We start from the raw sequence: 22,102 nt of genomic DNA, 5'->3' as shown, positions 1-22,102 counted from the left end.
AGCCTTAGTGAGCCATCTTGTGAAGTTTTGGGGAAGATAAACTTCTCTACATCAATGTCAAAAGGAAGATAATAGCCATTGACAGTAAGATCCACCATGGTGCCAGTTCCAGCAGCCTGTGTGAAACATCTTAAGTTTTGGGGAAGATAAACTTGCCTGCATCAATGCCAACAACAGCGTATGAGCCATTGACAAGAAGATCCACCATGATACCAGTTCCAACAGCCTGGGTGAAACATCTGGTTGAATTCCTGGGAAGATAAACTTCTCTACATCCATGTCAGCAACAAGGTACAAGTCATTGACAAGAAGATCCACCATGATGCCCAGTTCCAGCAGCCTTGGTGAACCATCTTGTTGAGCTTTGGGGAAGAGAAATTTCTCTACATCAATGTCAACAGGAAGATATGAGCCATTGATGGTAAGATCCACCATGATACCAGTTCCAGCAGCCTGGGTGAACCATCTTGTTGAGCTTTGGGGACGATAAACTTCTCTACATCAATGTCAACAGGAAGATACGAGCCATTGACAAGGAGGTCCATCATGGTGCCAGTTCCAGCAGCCTTGGTGAGTCATCAGATTGAGCTCTTGGGAAGATAATCTTCTCTTCATCGATTCTGGAGAGAAGCAGTGTGGTATGGTTTGGATACGGTTTGTTTGGTCCTGTCAAGTTTCATGTTGAAATTTGACCCCCCACTGGGGTACATGGGGCCTGGTGGGAGGTGTTTAAACCCATGTGGGCGAATTCCTTATGAATGGCTTGGTCCTGCCCCCGTAGTAATGAATGAGTTCTCATTCTCAGTTTCCAGGAGGACTGGTTGTTGAAAAGAACCTGGCACCTCCACCCTTCTCTCTTGCTTCCTTTCTGCCCGTGTGGTCTCCACACACAATGTCTTCCCTTCACCTTCCGTCATGGTTGGGAGCAGCCTGACGCCCTCACGACCAGCAGATCCAAACATCATGCTTCCCGGACCACCTGGAGAACCACCATGAGCCGAATAAATGACCTCTCGTTTTTGTTGTTGTTGTTTTTTTTTTTTTTTTTGAGACGCAGTCTGGCTCTGTCGCCAGGCTGGAGTGCAGGGGCGCGATCTCAGTTCACTGCAACCTCCGCCTCCCGGATTCAAGGGATTCTCCTGCCTCAGCTTCCCAAGTAGCTGGGATTACAGGTGCACAGGCCACCACGCCCAGGTAATTTTTATATTTTTAGTAGAGATGGGGTTTCACCACGTTGGCCAGGATGGTGTCGATCTCTTGATCTCATGATCCACCTGCCTCGCCCTCCCAACGTTCTGGGATGACAGGCCTGAGCCACCGCACCCGGTCAATGATCTCTTGTTTATCAATTACCCAACCTCAACATGAATGGACTAAGACACAGCTCCTGCAAGAACAGGGAGGCTAAGACAGTAGAGGTGCAGCCTGTGCAACCGTCTTTCACCTTGGCTGATGTTGCTATTCCAGGTGTCATTTTCCACTGCATTTGCGAGAAGCCCTATGCTTTGTTTAGGCGCCAACTGTTTGTAACGTAACACATCTCTAACCTGCTTGGTTCTTTTTTTTTTTTTGAGACGGAGTTTTGCTCTTGTTGGCCAGGCTGGAGTGAAATGGCACCATCTCGGCTGACTGCAACCTCCGTCTCCCGGGTTCAAGGGATTCTCCTGCCTCAGCCTCCTGAGTAGCTGGGATTACAGGCACCCGCCACCACGCCCGGCTAATTTTTGTTTTTTGTTTTTTTTTTTAGTGAACCACCGCCCCTGGCCTGCTTGGTTTTTCTTATGACTTTGTAGACAGCACAGAAGGCATCTGAGTTTGTGTGTGTGCAAGTGTGTGTGCAGGTGTGTGCGCGCCAATATGCTTGTTTGTGCAGAGGTGTGTGCAGATGTGTGTGTAGTTGTGTGTTCGCACATGTGCACTGCGTGCAGGTGTGTGAGGATGTGTGTGTGCAGGTCTGTGTGTGCAGGTCTGTGTGTGCAGACATGCATGTGTATCCAGGTGTGTGCGTGGACACGTGCATGCAGGTGTGTGTTTGCAGATGTGTGTGCAGATGTACGTGTGTAGTTGTGTGTATGCACATGTGCACTGTGCGCAGGCGTTTGTGTACAGATGTATGTGCAGGTATGTGTGTGCAGATGTGCTTGTGTACAAATGTGTGTGTTGTGTGTACGTCCATGTGCACTGTGTGCAGGTGCGTGGGGATGTGTGTGTGCCGGTCTCTATGCAGATGTGCTTGTGTGCAGATGTGCATGTGCAGACAAGTGTGTGTGCAGGTGTGTGCCATTGTGCCTGTTTGTGCTGACATGTGTGCAGTTTGTGTGTAGTTGTGTGTATGCACATGGGCACTGTGGGCAGGTGTGTGGGGATGTGTGTGCAGGTGTGTGTGCAGATGTATGTGAAGATGTGGGTGTGTAATTGTGTGTACTCACATGTGCACTGCGTGCAGGTGTATGTGTACAGATATGTGTGCAGGTGTGTGTGGAGATGTGTGTGTAGTGTGTACACCCACGTGCACTGTGTGCAGGTGTGTGGGGATGTGTGTGTGTGCTGTGTAGACAAGCGTGTGTGGAGGTGTGTGTGTGCCATTGTGCTTGTTTGTGCAGACGTGTGTGCAGGTGTGTGTGCATACAGATGTGTGTGTGTAGCTGTGTGCTAATGTGTTTGTGCAGATGTGTAGATGTGTGTGTAGCTGTGTGTACCTGCTGTGCACTGTGTGCAGGTGTGTAGGGATGTGTGTGTGCAGACATGCATGTGTGTGCAGGTGTGTGTGTAGCTATGTGTATGCACATGTGCACTGTGTGCAACTGTGTGGGGATGTGTGTGTGCACGTCTATGCAAACATGCATGTACATGCAGGATTGTGTGCAGATGTGTGTGCAGATGTGTATGCAGACATGCATGTGTGTGCAGGTGTGTGTGTAGATGTGTATGTGTGTTGCTGTGTGTATGCACATGTGCACTGTGTGCAGGTGTGTGGGGATGTGTGTGTGCACGTCTGTGTGTGCAGATGTGTGTGCAGACATGCATGTGTGTGCAGGTGTGTGTGTAACTGTGTGTACACACATGTGCACTGCATGCAGGTGTGTGGGGATGTGTGTGTGCACGTCTGTGTGCAGACCTGCATGTGCATATGTGTGTGAGGGTGTGTAGGGATGTGTGTGCATGCACGTCTGTGTGTGCAGATGTGTGTGCAGACATGCATGTGTGTGCAGGTGTGTGTGTGCAGGTGTGTGTGTAACTGTGTGTACGCACATGTGCACTGCATGCAGGTGTGTGTGGGGATGTGTGTGTGCACGTCTGTGTGCAGACCTGCATGTGCATATGTGTGTGAGGGTGTGTAGGGATGTGTGTGCATGCACGTCTGTGTGTGCAGATGTGTGTGCAGACATGCATGTGTGTGCAGGTGTGTGTGCAGGTGTGTGTGTAACTGTGTGTACGCACATGTGCACTGCATGCAGGTGTGTGGGGATGTGTGTGTGCACGTCTATGCAAACATGCATGTACATGCAGGATTGTGTGCAGATGTGTGTGCAGATGTGTATGCAGACATGCATGTGTGTGCAGGTGTGTGTGTAGATGTGTATGTGTGTTGCTGTGTGTATGCACATGTGCACTGTGTGCAGGTGTGTGGGGATGTGTGTGTGCACGTCTGTGTGCAGACCTGCATGTGCATATGTGTGTGAGGGTGTGTGGGGATGTGTGTGCGTGCACATCTGTGTGTGCAGATGTGTGTGCAGACGTGCATGTGTGTGCAGGAGTGTGTGTAACTGTGTGTACACACATGTGCACTGCATGCAGGTGTGTGGGGATGTGTGTGTGCACGTCTGTGTGCAGACCTGCATGTGCATGCAGGTGTGTGTGCAGATGTGTGTGAGGGTGTGTAGGGATGTGTGTGCATGCACGTCTGTGTGTGCAGATGTGCGTGCAGACATGCATGTGTGTGCAGGTGTGTGTGCAGGTGTGTGTGTAACTGTGTGTACGCACATGTGCACTGCATGCAGGTGTGTGGGGATGTGTGTGTGTCTGTGTGCACAGATGTGTGTGCAGACATGCATGTGTGTGCAGTTGTGTGTGTGCAGGAGTGTGTCTGTGCGTGCAGATGTGTGTGGGACTCACACCTGAGCTGTTCGACGAGGCCACTCTTTGGAGACGAGGTCAGGAGCCAATGAACTCACGGAGTAATTGCAAGTTTCCCAATCCTATGAATGAGGAAGCGGAGGAGGGAGGGGCAGGGAGGACATGAGGAGACACAGAACAGCTCTGAAGGGAGCTACCCAGACGCGGGAGTGTCCGAGAGAAAAGCAAGTGAAAAGAAAGGAAGCGGATGCCGCGGGGTAAGCCGAGTTCTCTCATTCTGTGGTCTTTGAACATGTCGAGTCACCAGGGTGTTTCTCCTGTGTCTGTCGATCTGAAAGAAGGAGACGGAGCCACAACCTAAGATTTCAAAGGTTGACTCGAGCCAAACGGGGGACAGGGGCCCGGAAGACCGAGAGACCCAAGGACACTGGGGATCTGAGTTGTATTCTGCCTTTATTATAAGCAGGTTTTTAAAGGCCAAAAAAAAAAAAAAAAAAAAAAAAAAAAAAGAGGGAGGTGGTGTTGGGGGACAGGGAGGAGGTTTCTGTGAAACTGTGTGCTGGGAATTCTTGTTGGTTTACAGAAAAAAAACAATTGATTAATGACTGGCTATACATTGCTAAGCTCCAGGGAGTCAGGGTGTAGTGAGTACGGAATTATTACATTCATTGATAGCTATTTGTGGCATCCGGAAGCCGTCTCAAGAGATAAACATGGCCAGGCACAGTGGCTCACGCCTGTCATCCCAGCACTTTGGGAGGCTGAGACGGGTGGATCACCTGAGGTCAGGAGTTCGAGACCAGCTTGGTCAACATGGAGAAACCCCATCTCTACTAAAAATACAAAATTAGCCGGGCGTGGTGGTGATGGGCACCTGTCATCCCAGCTACTCGGGAGGCTGAGGCGGGAGAATCATTTGAACCCAGGAGGCAGATCTTGCAGTGAGCTGAGATTGCACCACTGCACTCCAGCCTGGGCGACAAGAGCGAGACTCTGTCTCAAAAAAAAAAAAAAAAAAAGAGAGAGATGAAAAGAGATTAACATAGAGCTGAAAGCGGGAGGGGAGTGTGATGGTGTTACTGGTTACTAGAATGGGGTCCTGATCCATACTCCAAGAGACGGTTCTTTGATCTTGCACCAGAAACAATTTGAGGCAGGTTCACATTGCAAAGTGAAAGCAAAGCTTATAAAGATAGTAAAGGGGGGCCGGGTGTGGTGGCTCACGCCTGTCATCCCAGCACTTTGGGAGGCTGAGGCGGGCAGATCATCCGAACTCAGGAGTTCGAGACCAGCCTGGCCAACACGGCGAAACCACATCTTTATTAAAAATACAAAAAATTAGCCGGGCGTGGCAGTGGGTGCCTGTAATCCCAGCTACTCGGGAGGCTGAGGCAGGAGAATCGCTTGAACCCGGGAGGCGGAGGTTGCAGTGAGCCGGGATTGTGCCACGGCACTCCAGCCTGGTGACAGAGCAAGAAATACTCTGCCTCATAAAAAATAAAAATAAAAATAAAAATAAATAAAAATAAAAATGAAAGAAAGAAAGTAAAGGACTGAGAAAATGGCTAGACACTGGACAGACTAGGGGATTCGCTAAAGTCAGAAAAGGAAGGTGGATTTCCTTCTATATCCCAGCTACAATGTTTGTTTATATATAAGATAAGTAAAAAGGCCAGGCGCAGTGGCTCAGGCCTGTCATCCCAGCACTTTGGGAGGCCGAGGTGGGCGGATCACCTGAGGTCAGGAGTTCGAGACCAGCCTGGCCAACGTGGAGAAACCCCATCTCTACTAAAAATACAAAATTAGCCAGGCGTGGTGGCATATACATGCCTGTAATCCCAGCTACTCGGGAGGCTGAGGCAGGAGAATCGCTTGAACCCGGGAGGCGGAGGTTGCAGTGAGCCGAGATCGCGCCCCTGCACTCCAGCCCTGGGCGACCAGAGCAAAACTCCATCTCAAAAAAAAAAAAGATAACTAAAGAAAAAAATCACAGGGAGATATGCTCCGCTACAAGGGTTTCTGATAAAGGGTTCATCTTTGTCATGTCTATCTTTTGCAATAACCAATATTATCTTTTTTTTTTTTTTTTTTTTTTTTTTTGAGGCCGTCTGGCTCTGTCACCCAGGCTGGAGGGCAGTGGTGCAATCACAGCTCACTGCTGTCTCGAATTCCTGGGCTCAAGCGATCCTCCCATCTCCGCCTCCCGAATAGCTGGGACAAAGGCAATGCCACCATTCCTCACAGATATTTGTATTTTTGTAGGGACGAGGGTTTCACTGTGTTTCCCAGGCTGGTCTTGAACTCCTAGACTTAATCCGTCCTCCTGCCTCAGCCTCCTAAAGGGGTGGGATGACTGGCGTGGGCCACCGCGCCTGGCCCAATATCATTATCATTTTTAAAGCGAAACGTATTCTTAAACTAGGAAGGCTTTTGTTCTGAAGATATCAAGACATCAGGAATTTCCTCTGTCTGTTCAGTCCTGGGTCTATTTAGTAAACAGTACTCATCTATTCACATGTCTTGTGTCGGGGAATGGCTGACCTCCGGGGAATGCCGCCCAGCCTGTCCCAGCCGCCTTTTTCCCAGCCCCCATTCAAGATGAAATCCTTCTAAGCCGGTAGGATGTGATCCCAGCACTCTGGGAGGCCGAGGCGGGCGGATCACCTGAGGTCGGGAGTTCGAGACCAGCCTGGCCAATATGGTGAAACCCCATGTCTACTAAAAATACCCAAAATTACCTGGGTGTGGTGGCAGGTGCCTGTAATCCCAGCTACTCGGGAGGCTGAGGCTGGAGAATCACTTGAACCCGGGAGGCGGAGGTTGCAGTGAGCCGAGATTGCGCCCCTGCACTCCAGCCTGGGCGACAGAGCGAGACTCCATCTCAAAATAAATAAATAAATAAACATTTGAGGCTAGGCATGGTGGCCCACGCCTGTAATCCCAAAATTGTGGAAGGCTGAGGTAAGAGGATTGCTTGAGACCAGGAATTCCAGACCAGCCTGGGCAACACAGTAAGATCCCCCACCCCGCGTGTATAAAAAGATTAAATTATTACACATTTTAAAAAGACAGAAATGAAGCATCTTAGATACCACCGAGATTGGGGTGGTAAGAATCTGGATTTGGACAGCTTGTTGGGTGTTTTATAGGTGTGCTAAATCAGATTTCACGCTTCTTGTTGAGACAGAATCTCGCTGTGTCGCCCAGGCTGGAGTGCAGTGGTGCAATCTCGGCTCACTGCAACCTCCGCCTCCCGGGTTCAAGTGATTCTCCTGCCTCAGCCTCCTGAGTAGCTGGGACTACACGCACCTGCCACCATGCCCGGCTAAATTTTGTATTTTTAGTAGAGACGGGGTTTCTCCATGTTGGCCAGGCTGGTCTTGAACTCCTGACCTCAGGTGATCCGCCTGCCTCGGCCTCCCAAAGTGCTGGGATTATAGGCGTGAGCCACTGTGCCCGGCTTCTTCTTCTCTGTCTTTTCTTTTCTTTATTTCTTTCCTTTTTTTTTTTTTTTTTTTTTTTCTGTGAGATGGAATCTCACTCTGTCGCCCAGACTGGAGTGCAGTGGCGCAATGTCACCTGACCACAGTCTCCGCCTCCCAGGGTCAAGCAATTCTCCTGCCTCAGCCTCCCGAGTAGCTGAGATTACAGGCGGCCACCACTACTGCCTGGCTAATTTTTGTATTTTTAGTAGAGACGACATTTCACCATGTTGGCCAGGCTGGTCTTGAACTCCTGACCTCAGGTGATCCGCCCGCCTCGGCCGCCCAATGTGGTGGGATTACAGGCGTGAGCCACCGCACCTAGTCAGATTTACACATTTATATAATGTATATACACAAGATTCTTCAGAATGAGGACTCCATCCCACAATGAGATTCAGAAGCTTGTACACCACCACGTTGAGGCTACAGAAAGGATAGAGGATTGGAACCTAGTTAAAAAAAAAAAAAAAAAAAAAAAAAAAAGTTATAGGGTTGGGGGGAAAGAAGAATTTCTACTGAGGACTGAACTCTGATTTTTTTTGTTTGTTCTTTTTTTTCTTTCTTGAGATGGAGTCTCACTCTGTCGCCCAGGCTGGAGTGCAGTGGCGCAATCTCGGCTCACTGCAATCTACACTTCCTGGGTTCAAGTGACTCTCCTGCCTCAGCCTCCTGAGTAGCTGGGACTACAGGCACCTGCCACCATGCCGCACTCATTTTGTTTGTATTTTTAGCAGAGACGGGGTTTCGCCATGTTGGCCGGACTGGTCTCGAACTCCTGACCTCGTGATCCACCTGCCTCGGCCTCCCAAAGTGCTGGGATTATAGGCGTGAGCCACTGTGCCCGGCTTCTTCTTCTCTGTCTTTTCTTTATTTCTTTCCTTTTTTTTTTTTTTTTTCTGTGAGATGGAGTCTCACTCTGTCGCCCAGACTGGAGTGCAGTGGCGCAATGTCACCTGACCACAGTCTCTGCCTCCCAGGGTCAAGCAATTCTCCTGCCTCAGCCTCCCGAGTAGCTGAGATTACAGGCGCCCACCACTACTGCCTGGCTAATTTTTGTATTTTTAGTAGAGACGACATTTCACCATGTTGGCCAGGCTGGTCTTGAACTCCTGACCTCAAGTGATCCACATGCCTCAGCCTCCCACAGTGCTGGGATTACAGGGGTGAGCCACCACACTGGGCCTCTGACTTTTTTTTTTTTTTTTTATGTTGCCCAAATTCGTATCTAAGGGGTCTGGCTGGGGAGGCATGCCCTACAGACCATAAATTCTCATCAAATGGGATTTATTTTACCCTATATATTATATATATAAATATACCACAATATATCTATATATTGTGACTTACCTTCCAACCCCACTCTGGCAAACATTACAAGACAAAGAGAAAAAACAACATATTTTTCCCCAAAACATGTTTCTTACTCGTATTTCTTTTATTATTTTTTTTCTTTTGAGACAGTCTCATTCTGTTTTCAAGGCTGGAGTGCAGTGGTGCCGTCTTGGCTCCCTGCAACCTCCGTCTTCCAGGTTCAAGAAGTTCTTCTGCCTCAGCCTTCCAAACAGCTGGGTTAATAGGCATGAGCCATCGTACCCAGATAATGTTTTTTATTATTATTATTATTATTATTGTTATTATTATTTAGTAGAGATGGGATTTCACCGTGATGGCCAGGCTGGTCTCGCACTCCTGACCTCAGGTGATCCACCTGCCTCAACCTCCCAAAGTGCTGGGATTAGGGGCATGAGCCACCGTGCCCAGCCTTCTTTGCCATATTTTGGAATGACCCCCCAAAGCTGTCCTTTGTTAGAGAAAATTTGCATCTGTAAAGAATCTCTGCTGGGGGTGGTGGCTCACGCCTGTAATCCCAGCAGGCCGAGGCTAGCGGGCTACCTGAGGTCAGGCGTTCGAGACCAGCCTGGCCAACATGGTGAAAACCCGTCTCTAGTAAAAACACAAAAAATACAAAAAATTAGCTAGACGTGGTGGCATGCGCCTGTAATCCCAGCTACTCAGGAGGCTGAGGAAGGAGAATCGCTTGAACTCAGGAAACAAAGGTTGCAGTGAACTGAGATCATGCCATCTTGTCAGAGTGAATCTGTGTATAAATAATAATGATAATAATAATCTGTATTAACATAGCTGGACACAGCTGGATCTTTTTCTTCCAGACCCTCCCAATCCTTAAGAGATTAACTAAGATCTGAATATAAAACATTTGTCAGCCTGGCGCAGTGGCTCACGCCTGTAATCCCAGCACTTTGGGAGGCTGAGGCGGGTGGAGTCACCTGAGGTCAGGAGTTCGAGACCAGCCTCTCCAACATGGTGTAACCCTGTCTCTACTAAAAATACAAAATTAGCTGGGTGCAGTGGTGGGTGCATGTCTTCCCAGCTACTTGGGAGGCTGAGGCAGGAGAATGGCTTGAACCTGGGTGGCAGAAGTTGCAATGAGCCAAGATTGTGCCACTGCACTCCAGCCTGGGCGACAGTCCAAGACTCTATCTCCAAAAAAAAAAAAAAAAAAAGGAAAAAAGATCTTGGTCTTTTTTTCTATAACAGATAATGAGATAACAGGAAAAAACAAACAAACAAGCAAACAAAAAAACAAGAACAATTGTTCTCCTTGGAAGGTCCGTCCTATTGTTATGGAGGTAGGAGAAAATGTCTTCCAGAGGTTGTTGATATCAAAGGGGGTTTTTTTGTTGTTTTGTTTTGCTCTTGTTTGTTTGTTTGTTTTGAGATGGAGTCTTGCTCTGTCACCCAGGCTGGGGTGCAGTGGTGCGATCTCGGCTCACTGCAACCTCCGCCTCCCGGGTTCAAGCGATTCTCCTGCCTCAGTCTCCCGAGTAGCTGGGAGTACAGGCACCTGCCACCACGCCCGGCTAATTTTTGTATTTTTAGTAGAGACGGGGTTTCACCGTGTTGGCCAGGATAGTCTCGATCTCCTGACCTCAGGTGATCCACCCGCCCGGGTCTCCCAAAGTGATGGGATTACAGGCGTGAGCCACTGTGCCCGGGACCAAAGGGTTTTTAATTAAAAATCCTCATTATACCACGGAGCCCTGTTTTGGGGTAAAATATCATGATTTCCCTCGCTCTCCATCATTCTTGCTTTGAATCCGAGAAGGAAGCGAGGCAGACTCTATTTTAGGATCAACCGAAAATTTCCAGAAAGGGGAAAGAAAACCCATTCTGTAAACACAAAAAAGAAGAAGAGAAAAAAAAGGATAAGCAGTACATATCAAACGTAAAAATATTGCATAATTTTCCATGAGCGCAAAACGTCCTGTCAAACCAAAAAAAAAAAAAAAAAAAAAAAAAAAAAAAAAAAAAAAAAAAGGCATGTCAGAGACAGGTCTCAGTCCATTTAGAGAGTTTATTTTGCTGAGGTTAAGGACGTGGGCCTATGGCAGAGCCTCAGGAATTCGTGATGACAGGTGCTTAGGGCACAATTTGCTTTCGTACTTTTTTGGGGGGGTGATCCAGTCTTGCTCTGTCACCCCGGCTGCAGTGCAATGGCGCGATCTCAGCTCACTACAACCTCCACCTCCCGGGTTCAAGCGATTCTCCTGCCTCCTGCCTCAGCCTCCAGAGTAGCTGGGATTACAGGTACCCGTCACCACACCTGGCTACTTTTTGTATTTTTAGCAGAGACAGGGTTTCACCATGTTGGCCAGGCTGGTCTCGAACTCCTGGCTTTAAGTGATCCACCAGCCTCGGCCTCCCAAAATGCTGGGATTATAGGCGTGAGCCACCGCGCCCGGCCCTGGTATGTAATTTTAAAAATCTTTGTAGTACCTTATTTACGAATAAAACGGGAGGCAGGTTTGCCTGAGCCAGTTTCCAGTATGACCTTTCCCTTGCCTTGGTGATGTTGGGGTCCTGAGATGTATTTACCTTTCACAGTTTACAGCAGGAAAAGCCGTGGAGACAGCCGATTCGAGAAGCGGAGATGCTTGCGTAGAACCCTGTACGTGCTTCCTTTGGGCTGTCGGTAATGTGGTTGGGGATTTTTTTTTAAGTGAAGTCTAAAGAACTGAAATGTTTGGCTCCGTAATGATGAACCAGGATAGAAGTGAGAACTCAGGGCAGAAGAATCTGAATGAGGAACTGTCTGACCTATGACAAATTTAACATGTCAGCGCACATCCTCCTGACAGTGCACATCCTCCTGACAGCGCACATCCCCCTGAAGCAGCGGGACAGGGGTCTCCAGGCAGAAGAGACACATGAACCTGTCAAAAAAAAAAAAAAGAGAGAGAGAGACGGCAGGGCACGGTGGCTTACGCCTGTCATCCCAGCACTTTGGGAGGCTGAGTTGGGGGGATCATGAGGTCAGGAGTTCGAGACCAGCCTGGCCAACATGGTGAAACCCCGTCTCTGCTAAAAATACAAAAATTAGCTGGGTGTAGTGGCGCGTGCCTCTCGTCCCAGCTACTCGGGAGGCCGAGGCAGGAGAATCGCTTGAACCCGGGAGGCGGAGGTCACAGTGAGCTGAGATCGCGCCACTGCACTCCAGCCTGGGCAACAAGACCGACAGTCCGTCTCAAAAGAATTAAAAAAAAAAAAAAAAAAAAAAAAAAACCAGCCAAATACTGCAAAATATTTAAAGACGTTTATTCTGAGCCAAATATGAGTGACCAAGTCCTGGGGAAAATAGTCTGAAGAGATCCTGAGAACACGTATCCAAGCTGGTTGGGCTGCAGCTTGGTTTTATACGTTTTTGTTTGTTTGTTTGTTTACTTATTTTACTTTTTATTTTATTTTATTTTTTTGAGAAGAAGCCTCGCTCAAGCTGTTAGGCTGGAGTGCAGTGGCGTGATCTCAGCTCACTGCAACCTCCGCCTCCCGGGTTCAAGCGATTCTCCTGCCTCAGCCTCCCGAGTAGCTGGGACTACAGGCGCCCACCACCACGCCTGGCTAATTTTTGTATTTTTAGTAGTGACAATGTTTCACCATATTGGCTAGGATGGTCTCAAACTCGTGACCTCATGTGATCTGCTCACCTCGGCCTCCCAAAGTGCTGGAATTACAGGCGTGAGCTACCGTATCCGGTTATTTTATTTTATTAGTTTTATTTGTTGAGACAGAGCCTCACTCTGTCGCCCAGGCTGGAGTGCAGTGGAGCGATCTCAACTCACTGCAACCTCTGCCTCCGGAGTTGAAGCAATTCTCCTGCCTCAGCCTCCCAAGTAGCTGGGATTACAGAGGTACGCCACCACACCTGGCTAAATTTTGTTTGTCTGTTTTTGTTTTTCAGTGGACACAGGGTTTCACCATGTTGGCCAGGCTGGTCTCGAACTCTTGACCTCACATGATCTGCCTGCCTCAGCCTCCAAAAGTACTGAGATTACAGCTGTGAGCCACCACACCCAGCCAGTAGCTTGGTTTTATGTTTTGTTTGTTTGTTTTGGTTTTTGTTTTGTATTTATTTATTTATTTATTTATTTATTTATTTATTTTTAATATTTGGAGACGGAGTCTCGCTCTGTTGCCCGGGCTGCTGTGCAGTGGCACGATCTCAGCTCACGGCAACCTCTGCTTCCTGGGTTTCAGTGATTCTCCTGCCCCAGCCTCCCGAGTAGCTGGGAGTACAGGCACCCGCCACCACACCCGGCTAAGTTTTGTATTTTTAGTAGAGATGGGGTTTCACCATATTGTCCAGGTTGGTCTTGAACTCCTGGCCTCCAGTGATCTGCCCACCTGAGCTTCTCAAAGTGCTGGGATGACAGGCGCGAGCCACCGCGCCCGGCCAAGAGACAGGTCCATTTCAAAATATGTCAAATAAATATATTTTGGGGTGAAATGTGTTTTGCGGTGGCATATACTCATCTTCTACAGACGTATTTGGGGAGGCATCTGCTGGCTTCCTAGAAAGCTTACAAGTAGCAGGTGGGTGTGGTGGCTCACGCCTATAAGTGCTATCCCAGCACTTTGGGAGGCTGAGGCAGGAGGATCACTTGAGATCAGGAGTTTGAGACCAGCCTGGCCAACGTGGTGAAACCCCATCTCTACTAAAAATACAAAAATTAGCTGAGTGTGGTGGCAGGTGCCTGTAATCCCAGCTACTCGGGAGGCTGAGGCAGGAGAATCGCTTGAAACTGGGAGGCGAAGGTTGCAGTGAGCCGAGATCATGCCATTAGCACTCCAGCCTGGGCGACAGAGCAAGACTTTTCCAAAATAATAATAATAATAGTAACAATAATAATAATCAGTAGTAGTTGTAGTGGTAGTGCAAGCGAAGTTCGCAAATATCCCAAACATTTAGTGACTCAGCGGAGGGGACCAGTCTCATGGAACAAGAGTTCTACACCTGTTAACACCACCTGGGGAATATGTATGTGAATCTCAAGGTCAGGCCCCACCCCAACAGAACGTGCATCTCTAAGGTGCCACAGGCCAGTCTGCCCAGCGCCGAGAAACAGTTGCAAGACCTCAGAGCAGGCTCCGAGAAGCGGGGCGCCGCAGTCCACTGGAGGAGGCAGCCACATGCCTATGCATGTGGGCTAGACACGAGCCGGGGGCAGGAGAAGAAGAAACAGGTGCGGTCTCGAAGCTTTTACTTCCCCTTAGCAAGTGAGGTTTCTCTTGCAGAGGAACGGTCTGAGAGACACAATCGTTTTGGTTTTTGTTTTTGTTTTTTTTTTAATTTTTGAGTTGCAATCTCGGCTCAGTGCAAACTCCCGCCTCCCGGGGTTCCAGCGATTCTTCTGCCTCAGCCTCCTGGGTAGCTGGGATGACAGGCACACGCCACCACGTCCGGCTAGTTTTTGTATTTTTAGTAAAGACGGGGTTTCACCATGTTAGCCAGGCCGGTCTCGAACTCCTGACCTCGTGATCCGCCCGCCTCGGCCTCCCAGAGTGCTGGGATGACAGGCGTGAGCCATTGCACCTGGCCGAGAGATGCAATCTTTGAAAGAGAAGGTTTGGAGCAGGAACCACAGAATGGCCAGGTGGTTTCCACCAGGCACAGACGCTTGATCTAAAGGTGCTACAAAGGCCCGGCACAGTGGCTCACGCCTGTCATCTCAGCACTTTGAAAAGCTGAGGCTGGTGGATCACCTGAAGTCAGGAGTTCGAGCCCAGCCTGCCCAACATGGCAAAAACCCATCTCTCCTAAAAATACAAAATTAGCTGGGCATGATGGCGCGCACCTGTAATCCCAGCTACTCGGGAGGCTGAAGCAGGAGAATCACTTGAACCCGGGAGGCGGAGGTTGCAGTGAGCCGAGATGGCGCCGCTGCACTCCAGCCTGGAGACAAGAGTGAAAGAAAAAAAAAGAAAGAAAGAAATACATTAGTTTGGTCCATAAAGGGGGAACATCTCAAAATGGGGGCTTCCAGGTTATAAATGAATTTAAATATTTTCTGGTGACAATTGGTTGAGTTTGTAGCTCCTCCTCCTCCTCCTCCTCTTCTTCCTTCTACTTCTCCCCCTCCTCCTCTTCTTCCTCCTCCTACTTCTTCTTTCTTCTTCTTCTCCTTCCCCTTCTTTCTTCTTCCTCCTCCTCCTCCTCCTCTTTTTTCTTCTTCGTCCTTATGGGCTTGGATAAAAGTATAATGACATGGATCCAACATTTGTAGAATCATACAGAGTAGCTTCTTTTCTCCTCCTTCTCTTCCTCCTCCTCCTGCTCCTTCTCCTTCTCCTCCTGCTCCTTCTTCTCCTCCTCCTCCTCCTGCTCCTTCTCCTCCTGCTCCTTCTCCTCCTGCTCCTTCTCCTCCTGCTCCTTCTCCTCCTGCTCCTTCTCCTCCTCCTCCTTCTCCTCCTCCTGCTCCTTCTCCTCCTGCTCCTTCTTCTCCTCCTCCTCCTCCTGCTCCTTCTCCTCCTGCTCCTTCTTCTCCTCCTCCTGCTCCTTCTCCTCCTGCTCCTTCCTCCTCTCCTCCTCCTCCTCCTGCTCCTTCTCTCCTCCTGCTCCTTCTTCTCCTCCTCCTGCTCCTTCTCCTCCTGCTCCTTCTCCTCCCTCCTTCTCCTCTTGCTCCTCCTGCTTCTCCTCCTACTGCTCCTTCTCCTCCTCCTTCTCCTTCTCCTCCTTCTCCTCCTCCTCCTTCTCCTCCTCCTCCTGCTCCTCCTCCTCCTGCTCCTTCTCCTCCTCCTGCTCCTCCTGCTCCTTCTCCTCCTGCTCCTTCTCCTCCTGCTCCTTCTCCTCCTGCTCCTTCTCCTCCTACTGCTCCTTATCCTCCTGCTTTTCCTTCTCCTCCTTCTCCTCCTCCTCCTCCTCCTCCTCCTCCTCCTTCTCCTCCTCCTCCTCCTCTCCTTCTCCTGCTTCTTCTCCTCCTCCTCCTTCTCCTCCTCCTGCTCCTTCTCCTCCTCCTCCTTCTCCTCCTGCTCCTTCTCCTCCTCCTCCTCCTGCTCCTTCTCCTGCTTCTTCTCCTCCTCCCTTCCTCCCTCCTCCTCCTTCTCCTCCTCCTCCTTCTCCTCCTCCTCCTTCTCCTCCTGCTCCTTCTCCTCCTCCTCCTCCTGCTCCTTCTCCTGCTTCTTCTCCTCCTCCTGCTTCTTCTCCTCCTCCACCTTCTCCTCCTCCTCCTTCTCCTCCTGCTCCTCCTCCTCCTGCTCCTTCTCCTCCTGCTCTTTCTCCTCCTCCTTCTCCTCCTCCTCCTCCTTCTTCTTCCTCTTCTTCTTCTTCTTCTTCCTCTTTCTGCATAAAGAAGAATCAAGAGTAGTTTCACTGCCCTAAAAATCCTCTGAGGTCCGTGTATTCATCCCTCCCTCTGCCCAACGCCTACCAACTCCTGATCTTTTTACTATTTCCATGATTTTGTCTTTTCCACAGTGTCCAACTGTCAGCATGACTCAGTCTGCAGCCATCGCAACGTGGCTTCTCTCACTTAGTCATAAGTATTTAAAATTCATTCATGTCGTTTTATGTACTCTTTTTTTCTTCCTCTTTTTTTTCTTTTTTTTTTTCACTTGCCTGTTATAGCTGTTGCAAAAGTCAAGATTTTTTAAAAAGTATAAAAGAGCAGGGCCGGGCGCGGTGGCTCACGCCTGTCATCCCAGCACTTTGGGAGGCCGAGGCAGGTGGATCATGAGGTCAGGAGATCGAGACCATCCTGGCTAACATGATGAAACCCCATCTCTAGTAAAAATACAAAAAAAAAAAAAATTAGCCAGGCGAGGTGGCGGGCACCTGTAGTCCCAGCTACTCGGGAGGCTGAGGCAGGAGAATGGCATGAACCTGGGAGGTGGAGCTTGCAGTGAGCTGAGATCACGCCACTGCACTCCAGCCTGGGCAACAGAGCCAGACTCCGTCTCAAAAAAAAAAAAAAATTACAAAAAAGCAAAACAAGAAAAAAAAAGTTATCAAAATGAAAATCTGAGCCATCCTTTCTTGTTTTGTTCCCCCAAATCCACTAATTATTAACAGAAAGTAAAAGCTATGAGAAATGAATAAAAGTCACTGCAACTTCCTTGAAGAGTGTCAGAACCTGCCTTTAGTGTCAGCCGTGGGTTCCCTCGTGAAGGTCAGCTGAGCCATGACCCATGAAACATGGAAGCTTGACACTAGATTGACCCTCTTGAGACGCCAAAGATGTCCACGTCCTAATCCCCATGTGGGAGACAGAATAATGGTCCCAAAGATGTCCATGTCCTAATTTTCATGTGGTTGACAGAATAATGGTCTCAAAAATGTCCATGTCCTAATCCCATGTGGTAGACAGAATAATGGCCCCAAAGATGTCCACGTCCTAATCCCATATGGGAGACAGAATAATGGCCCCAAAGATGTCCATGTCCTAATCCCATGTGGGAGACAGAATAATGGCCCCAAAGATGTCCACGTCCTAATCCCATGTGGGAGACAGAATAATGGCCCCAAAGATGTCCATGTCCTAATCCCATGTGGGAGACAGAATAATGGCCCCAAAGATGTCCACGTCCTAATCCCATGTGGGAGACAGAATAATGGTCCCAAAGATGTCCACATCCTAATCCCATGTGGGAAACAGAATAATGGCCCCAAAGATACCCACGTCCTAACCCCACGTGGGAGACAGAATAATGGCCCCAAAGATGTCCATGTCCTAATCCCATGTGGGAGACAGAATAATGGCCCCAAAGATGTCGACATCCTAATCCCATGTGGGAGACAGAATAATGGCCATGCAGACCTTCCACAGCTGGCCACGACCCCCCATTTGACCAGGTCAGCAGCTGGTTTGTTTCCCCAGATCACCTCCCTGGGGTCCCCTGCCAGGAATGTCCTGGGAGAGCCACGCTTCTCACTGTGTGACGCTTTCTGTCCTGCAGCTCTTCCCTTCTCTCTGGCCAGCAGCATGTTTCTCCTGGTCACAAGCCTTGTACTGTGTGAGCTGCTGCAGCCAGCATTCCTCCTGATCCCAGAGAAACCGGGTAAGTACGGAAACCTGTGGCTGAACCTTCCCTGCAGCCCTCGTTTAGACGTCTCGTGTCTGGAGACCTACGTGGATACCTGGGTGCATTTGCATTTCCTCTCTAATGTTTATGAGGGACCCAGTAAGCACCAGCCGACCCACCAGAAGCTGAGAATTCCTCTTGTCCTCACCTCCTTTTCTGCTGTTAATGTCCATCCACCCATTCTACAGATGAGAAAACAGAGGCTCAGAGACCTCCACGGTGTAACCCAAAGACCATCTAGGTAGTGACGGGGCCAAGATGAGGACCCAGGTCTCCTTGGGGCCAAAGTGTTTCTTCCTTCCTTCCTTCGTTCTTTGCTTCCTTCCTTTTTCCTTCCTCCCTTCTTCCCTCCTTTGCTTCCTTCTCTTCCTCCTACCCTCCCTCCTTCCATCCTTCCTTCTCTCCTTCCTTCCATCCTTCTCTCCCTCCTGATTCATTTCTTTTCTCTTTCTTTTTCTTTCTTTTTTCTTTCTCTTTCCTTCCTTCCCTCCTTCCCTCTCTCTGTTTCTTCCTTCCATTGTTTCTTTCTTTCCTTCCTTCCTTCCCTCCCTTCTTTCTCTCTTTCTTTCTTTCCCTTTCTTTTTTCTTTCTTTCTTTCTCCTTCTTTCTTTCTCTCCTTTCTTTCTCTTTCTTTCTCTCTTTCCTTCTTTCTTTCTTTCCTTCTTTCTCTCTCTCTTTCTTTCCTTCTTTCTTTCTTTCCTTCTTTCTTTCTCCCTCCCTCTCTCTCTTTCTTTCTTTCTTTCTTTCTGTCTTTCTGTCTTTCTGTCTTTCTTTTTCTTTTTCTTTCTCTTCAGAGTCTCGCTCTTGTTGCCCAGGCTGGAGTGCAGTGGCTCAGTCTTGGCTCCCTGCGAATTCATCCTCCTGGGTTCAAGCGATTCTTCTGCCTCAGCCTCCCGAGTAGCTGGGACTACAGGCGCCCGCCACCATGCCCAGCTAATTTTTGTATTTTTAGGAGAGATGGGGTTTTGTCATGTTGACCAGGCTGGTCTCAAATTCCTGGCCTTATGTGATCCACCTGCCTCGGCCTCCCAAAGTGCTGGGATGACAGGCGTGAGCCACCGCGCCCGGCCTCTTGTTTTTTGACTTTTTAATAATAGCCATTGTGACTGGTGTGGAATGATATCTCTTTATGGTTTTGATTTGCATTTCAGGGAGGGACCCTCTGGACTGAGGGTGTCAGGTCTGCTTCAGGAAAATATTTGCAGATATTTTGTGACCTGGTTCAGGGAAGACAGACATAGGCAGCTTTTCTGTGTCTGCAATTTTCTCACATTCCGTCAGTTTTATTTTAAACTGCCAAGGTTCCATAATTTGGGAACCGTGTTCTGAGACTTATCACTCTGGATAGCGCCTTTGCCTGTTCTCATTCAGGTGGTTTTCTTTCTCCTTTTTTTTTTTTTTTTTTTTTTTTTTTTTTTTTTTTTGAGACAGGGTCTCGCTCTGTCACCCAGTCTGGAGTGCAGTGGCGCGATCTCGGGTCGCTGCAGCCTCAACTTTCTGGGATCAAGAGAACCTGCCCCTTCGGCCTCCCGAGTAGCTGGGACTGCAGACATGCACCACCACGCCAAGCTAATTTAATATTTTATTTTTATTTTTATTTTGTAGAGATGGAGTCTTGCTATGTTGCAAAGACTGGTTTATTATCATTATTATTATTATTATTATTTTTGAGATGGAGTCTTGCTCTGTCTCCCAGGCTGGAGTGCAATAGCGCGATCTCGGCTTACTGCAATCTCCACCTCCCGGGTTCACGCCATTCTCCCGCCTCAGCCTCCGGAGCAGGTGGGATTCCAGGCGTCCACCACCACACCCGGCTAATTTTTTTGTATTTTTAGTAGAGACGGGGTTTCACCATGTTGGCCAGGCTGGTCTCGAACTCGTGACCTCAGGTGATCCGCCCACCTCGGCCTCCCAAAGGGCTGGGATTGCGGGTGTGAGCCACTGTGCCCGGCCGGTTTTTGATGATTTGTGCAGTAAACATCTCCATGTGGAAAGACAGCGAGCTGGGACTGCCGATGTGCACCACCACGCCTGCCTAATTTAAACTTTTAAAAAACTGTGTTTTTTTCAGAGATGCAGTCTTGCTGTGTTGCCCAGGCTGATCTCAATCTACTGGGCTTAAGCCAGTTTTTTGCCTCAGCCTCCCAAAATGCTGGGATTGGAGGCGTGAGCCACCTCCTCCAGTCTTCAGGTGGTTTTTGAGTATTTCTGCAGAGTAGACATCTCCTTTCTTCAGAAACAGCAAAGGGGGCTGAGAAAAGGAGGGAAGGTGGACAAGGGAGGAACAGATTCCTGAGGATGTGGGATGTCCTGGGGCCATGTGGGTGACAGAGGAAACTCAGCAGGTTCCAGTCGTGAACTTCACCTCCTAGAGCCAGATGGGAAGAGAAAAAACAGGAAATGCCGGGTGCGGTGGCTCCCGCCTGTAATCCCGGAATCTTGGGAGGCCGAGGCGGGTGGATCACCTGAGGTCGGGAGTTCGAGACCAGCCTGACCAACACGGTGAAACCCCGTCTCTACTAAAAATACAAAAACTAGCCGGGCGAGGTGGCAGGCGCCTGTAGTCCCAGCTACTCGGGAGGCTGAGGCAGGAGAATGGCGTGAACCCGGGAGGCGGAGCTTGCAGTGAGCTGAGATCCGGCCACTGCACTCTGGCCTGGGTGATAGAGCGAGACTCCATCTCAAAAAAAAAAAAAAGAAAAGAGAGAGAGAGAGACCGAGGAGAGAGAGAGAGAGAGAAGAGAAAGAAAGAAAAGAAAGAGAGAAAGAAAAGAAAGAAAGGAGGGAGGGAGGGAGGGAGGGATTGAAGGAAGGAAGGGAGGGAGGGAGGGAGGGAGGGTGGGAGGGAGGAAGGGAAAAGAAAAAGGAAACAGAAAAAGAGGAAATTCTGAATTCAGGGCCCACTCCTTGTAGCCTCTAGCCTCAATGTGAGGTTCGACGCCAGGACGATGAATTTAACCTGGGACTGCCGAGAAAACACAACCTTCAGCAGGTGTTTCCTAACTGACAAGAAGGACAGAGTCGTGGAACCCAGGGTGAGACCAATTTCCCATGCTCAACCCCTGTCCTTTACACACAGCCCTTTCTGACTTAAAAGCAACAGGACCGGCCAGGTGCGGTGGCTCACGCCTGTCATCCCAGCACTTTGGGAGGACGAGGCGGGTGGATCACCTGAGATCGGGAGCTGGAGACCAGCCTGACCAACACGGTGAAACCCCGTCTCTACTACAAATACAAAATTAGCCGGGCGTGGTTGTGCGCACCTGTCATCCCAGCTACTCCGGAGGCTGAGGCCAGAGAATTGCTTGAACCTGGGAGGCGGAGGTTGTGGTGAGCCGAGATGGTGCCACAGCACTGCAGCCTGGGCAACAAGAGCGAAACTCATTATGTTTCCATCTCGAAACATAATGATCATAATAAATTAAATTAAATTAAAGCGAGAGGGCCACGGACACAGACAGCACAAGTGCGGTATTTGGAGAAACATGGGAGCCATAATCTCAAGTAGGCTGGGAAAGTTCTGTTAGTTCACGTCCACAGTGTGTATCACAGGCTGGTTCTCTGGGGTGAGCGTGTTCCACCGTATTTTAGCCCGAGAAATCCTGGTAAGTGCAGTTGGAGGTGAGTCTGCGTCTGTGGTCGAAGAAGGTTGGAGAAAAGTAAACTGTCTGGGATTTCGTCAGTGTTTCACCGTCGTGGCCTCCCAAGGGATTAAGGTCAGGGCTTTTGAAACACAAGAGACAGAGACAGAAGAGCGGGGAGAGGGGAGGGAAGGAGGGAGAAACACAGAGACAGAGAATAAAGAGGAAGGAGAGGAACAGAGAAATATAGACGATCGATAGGTAGGTGATAGATAATTTTTTGACTAATAGATAGGTGATAATACATGATCGGTAGATTGATAATTCTATACATATTAGACGGATGGATGGATGATCTTCCTATGTTACCCCAGATGACATAGATATATATAGATACATATATAGATATATATAGATACATATATAGATATATAGATATATATAGAAATATATAGATATATAGATATATATAGAAATATATAGATATATAGATATATATAGAAATATATAGATATATAGAGAGATATATAGATATATAGATATATAGAGAGATATATAGATATATAGAGATATAGAGATATA

The 22,102-nt window shown here is 48.8% G+C and overlaps 1 protein-coding gene across 2 annotated transcripts in view; it reads left to right on the top strand.

Moving 5' to 3' along the window:
• Positions 1-22,102, top strand: part of LOC126947138 (granulocyte-macrophage colony-stimulating factor receptor subunit alpha) — a 58,502-nt gene that overhangs the window by 5,264 nt on the left and 31,136 nt on the right. The window contains exons 2-5 of one of the 2 annotated variants that reach the window (XM_050777762.1): positions 4,278-4,334; positions 11,469-11,532; positions 17,814-17,915; positions 20,853-20,974. In XM_050777762.1, coding sequence (XP_050633719.1) covers positions 17,840-17,915; positions 20,853-20,974 — 198 coding nt within the window. In that variant the 5' untranslated portion in view covers positions 4,278-4,334; positions 11,469-11,532; positions 17,814-17,839. Of the gene's footprint in view, positions 1-4,277; positions 4,335-11,468; positions 11,533-17,813; positions 17,916-20,852; positions 20,975-22,102 lie in introns of those variants that run through there. The other variant, XR_007722940.1, reaches the window with a different exon arrangement.

This window comes from Macaca thibetana, chromosome Y (genome assembly GCF_024542745.1).
Source record: "Macaca thibetana thibetana isolate TM-01 chromosome Y, ASM2454274v1, whole genome shotgun sequence".
In the NCBI taxonomy this organism is placed as follows: Eukaryota; Metazoa; Chordata; class Mammalia; order Primates; family Cercopithecidae; genus Macaca; species Macaca thibetana.
This window is presented reverse-complemented; position numbering and strand designations above follow the sequence as displayed.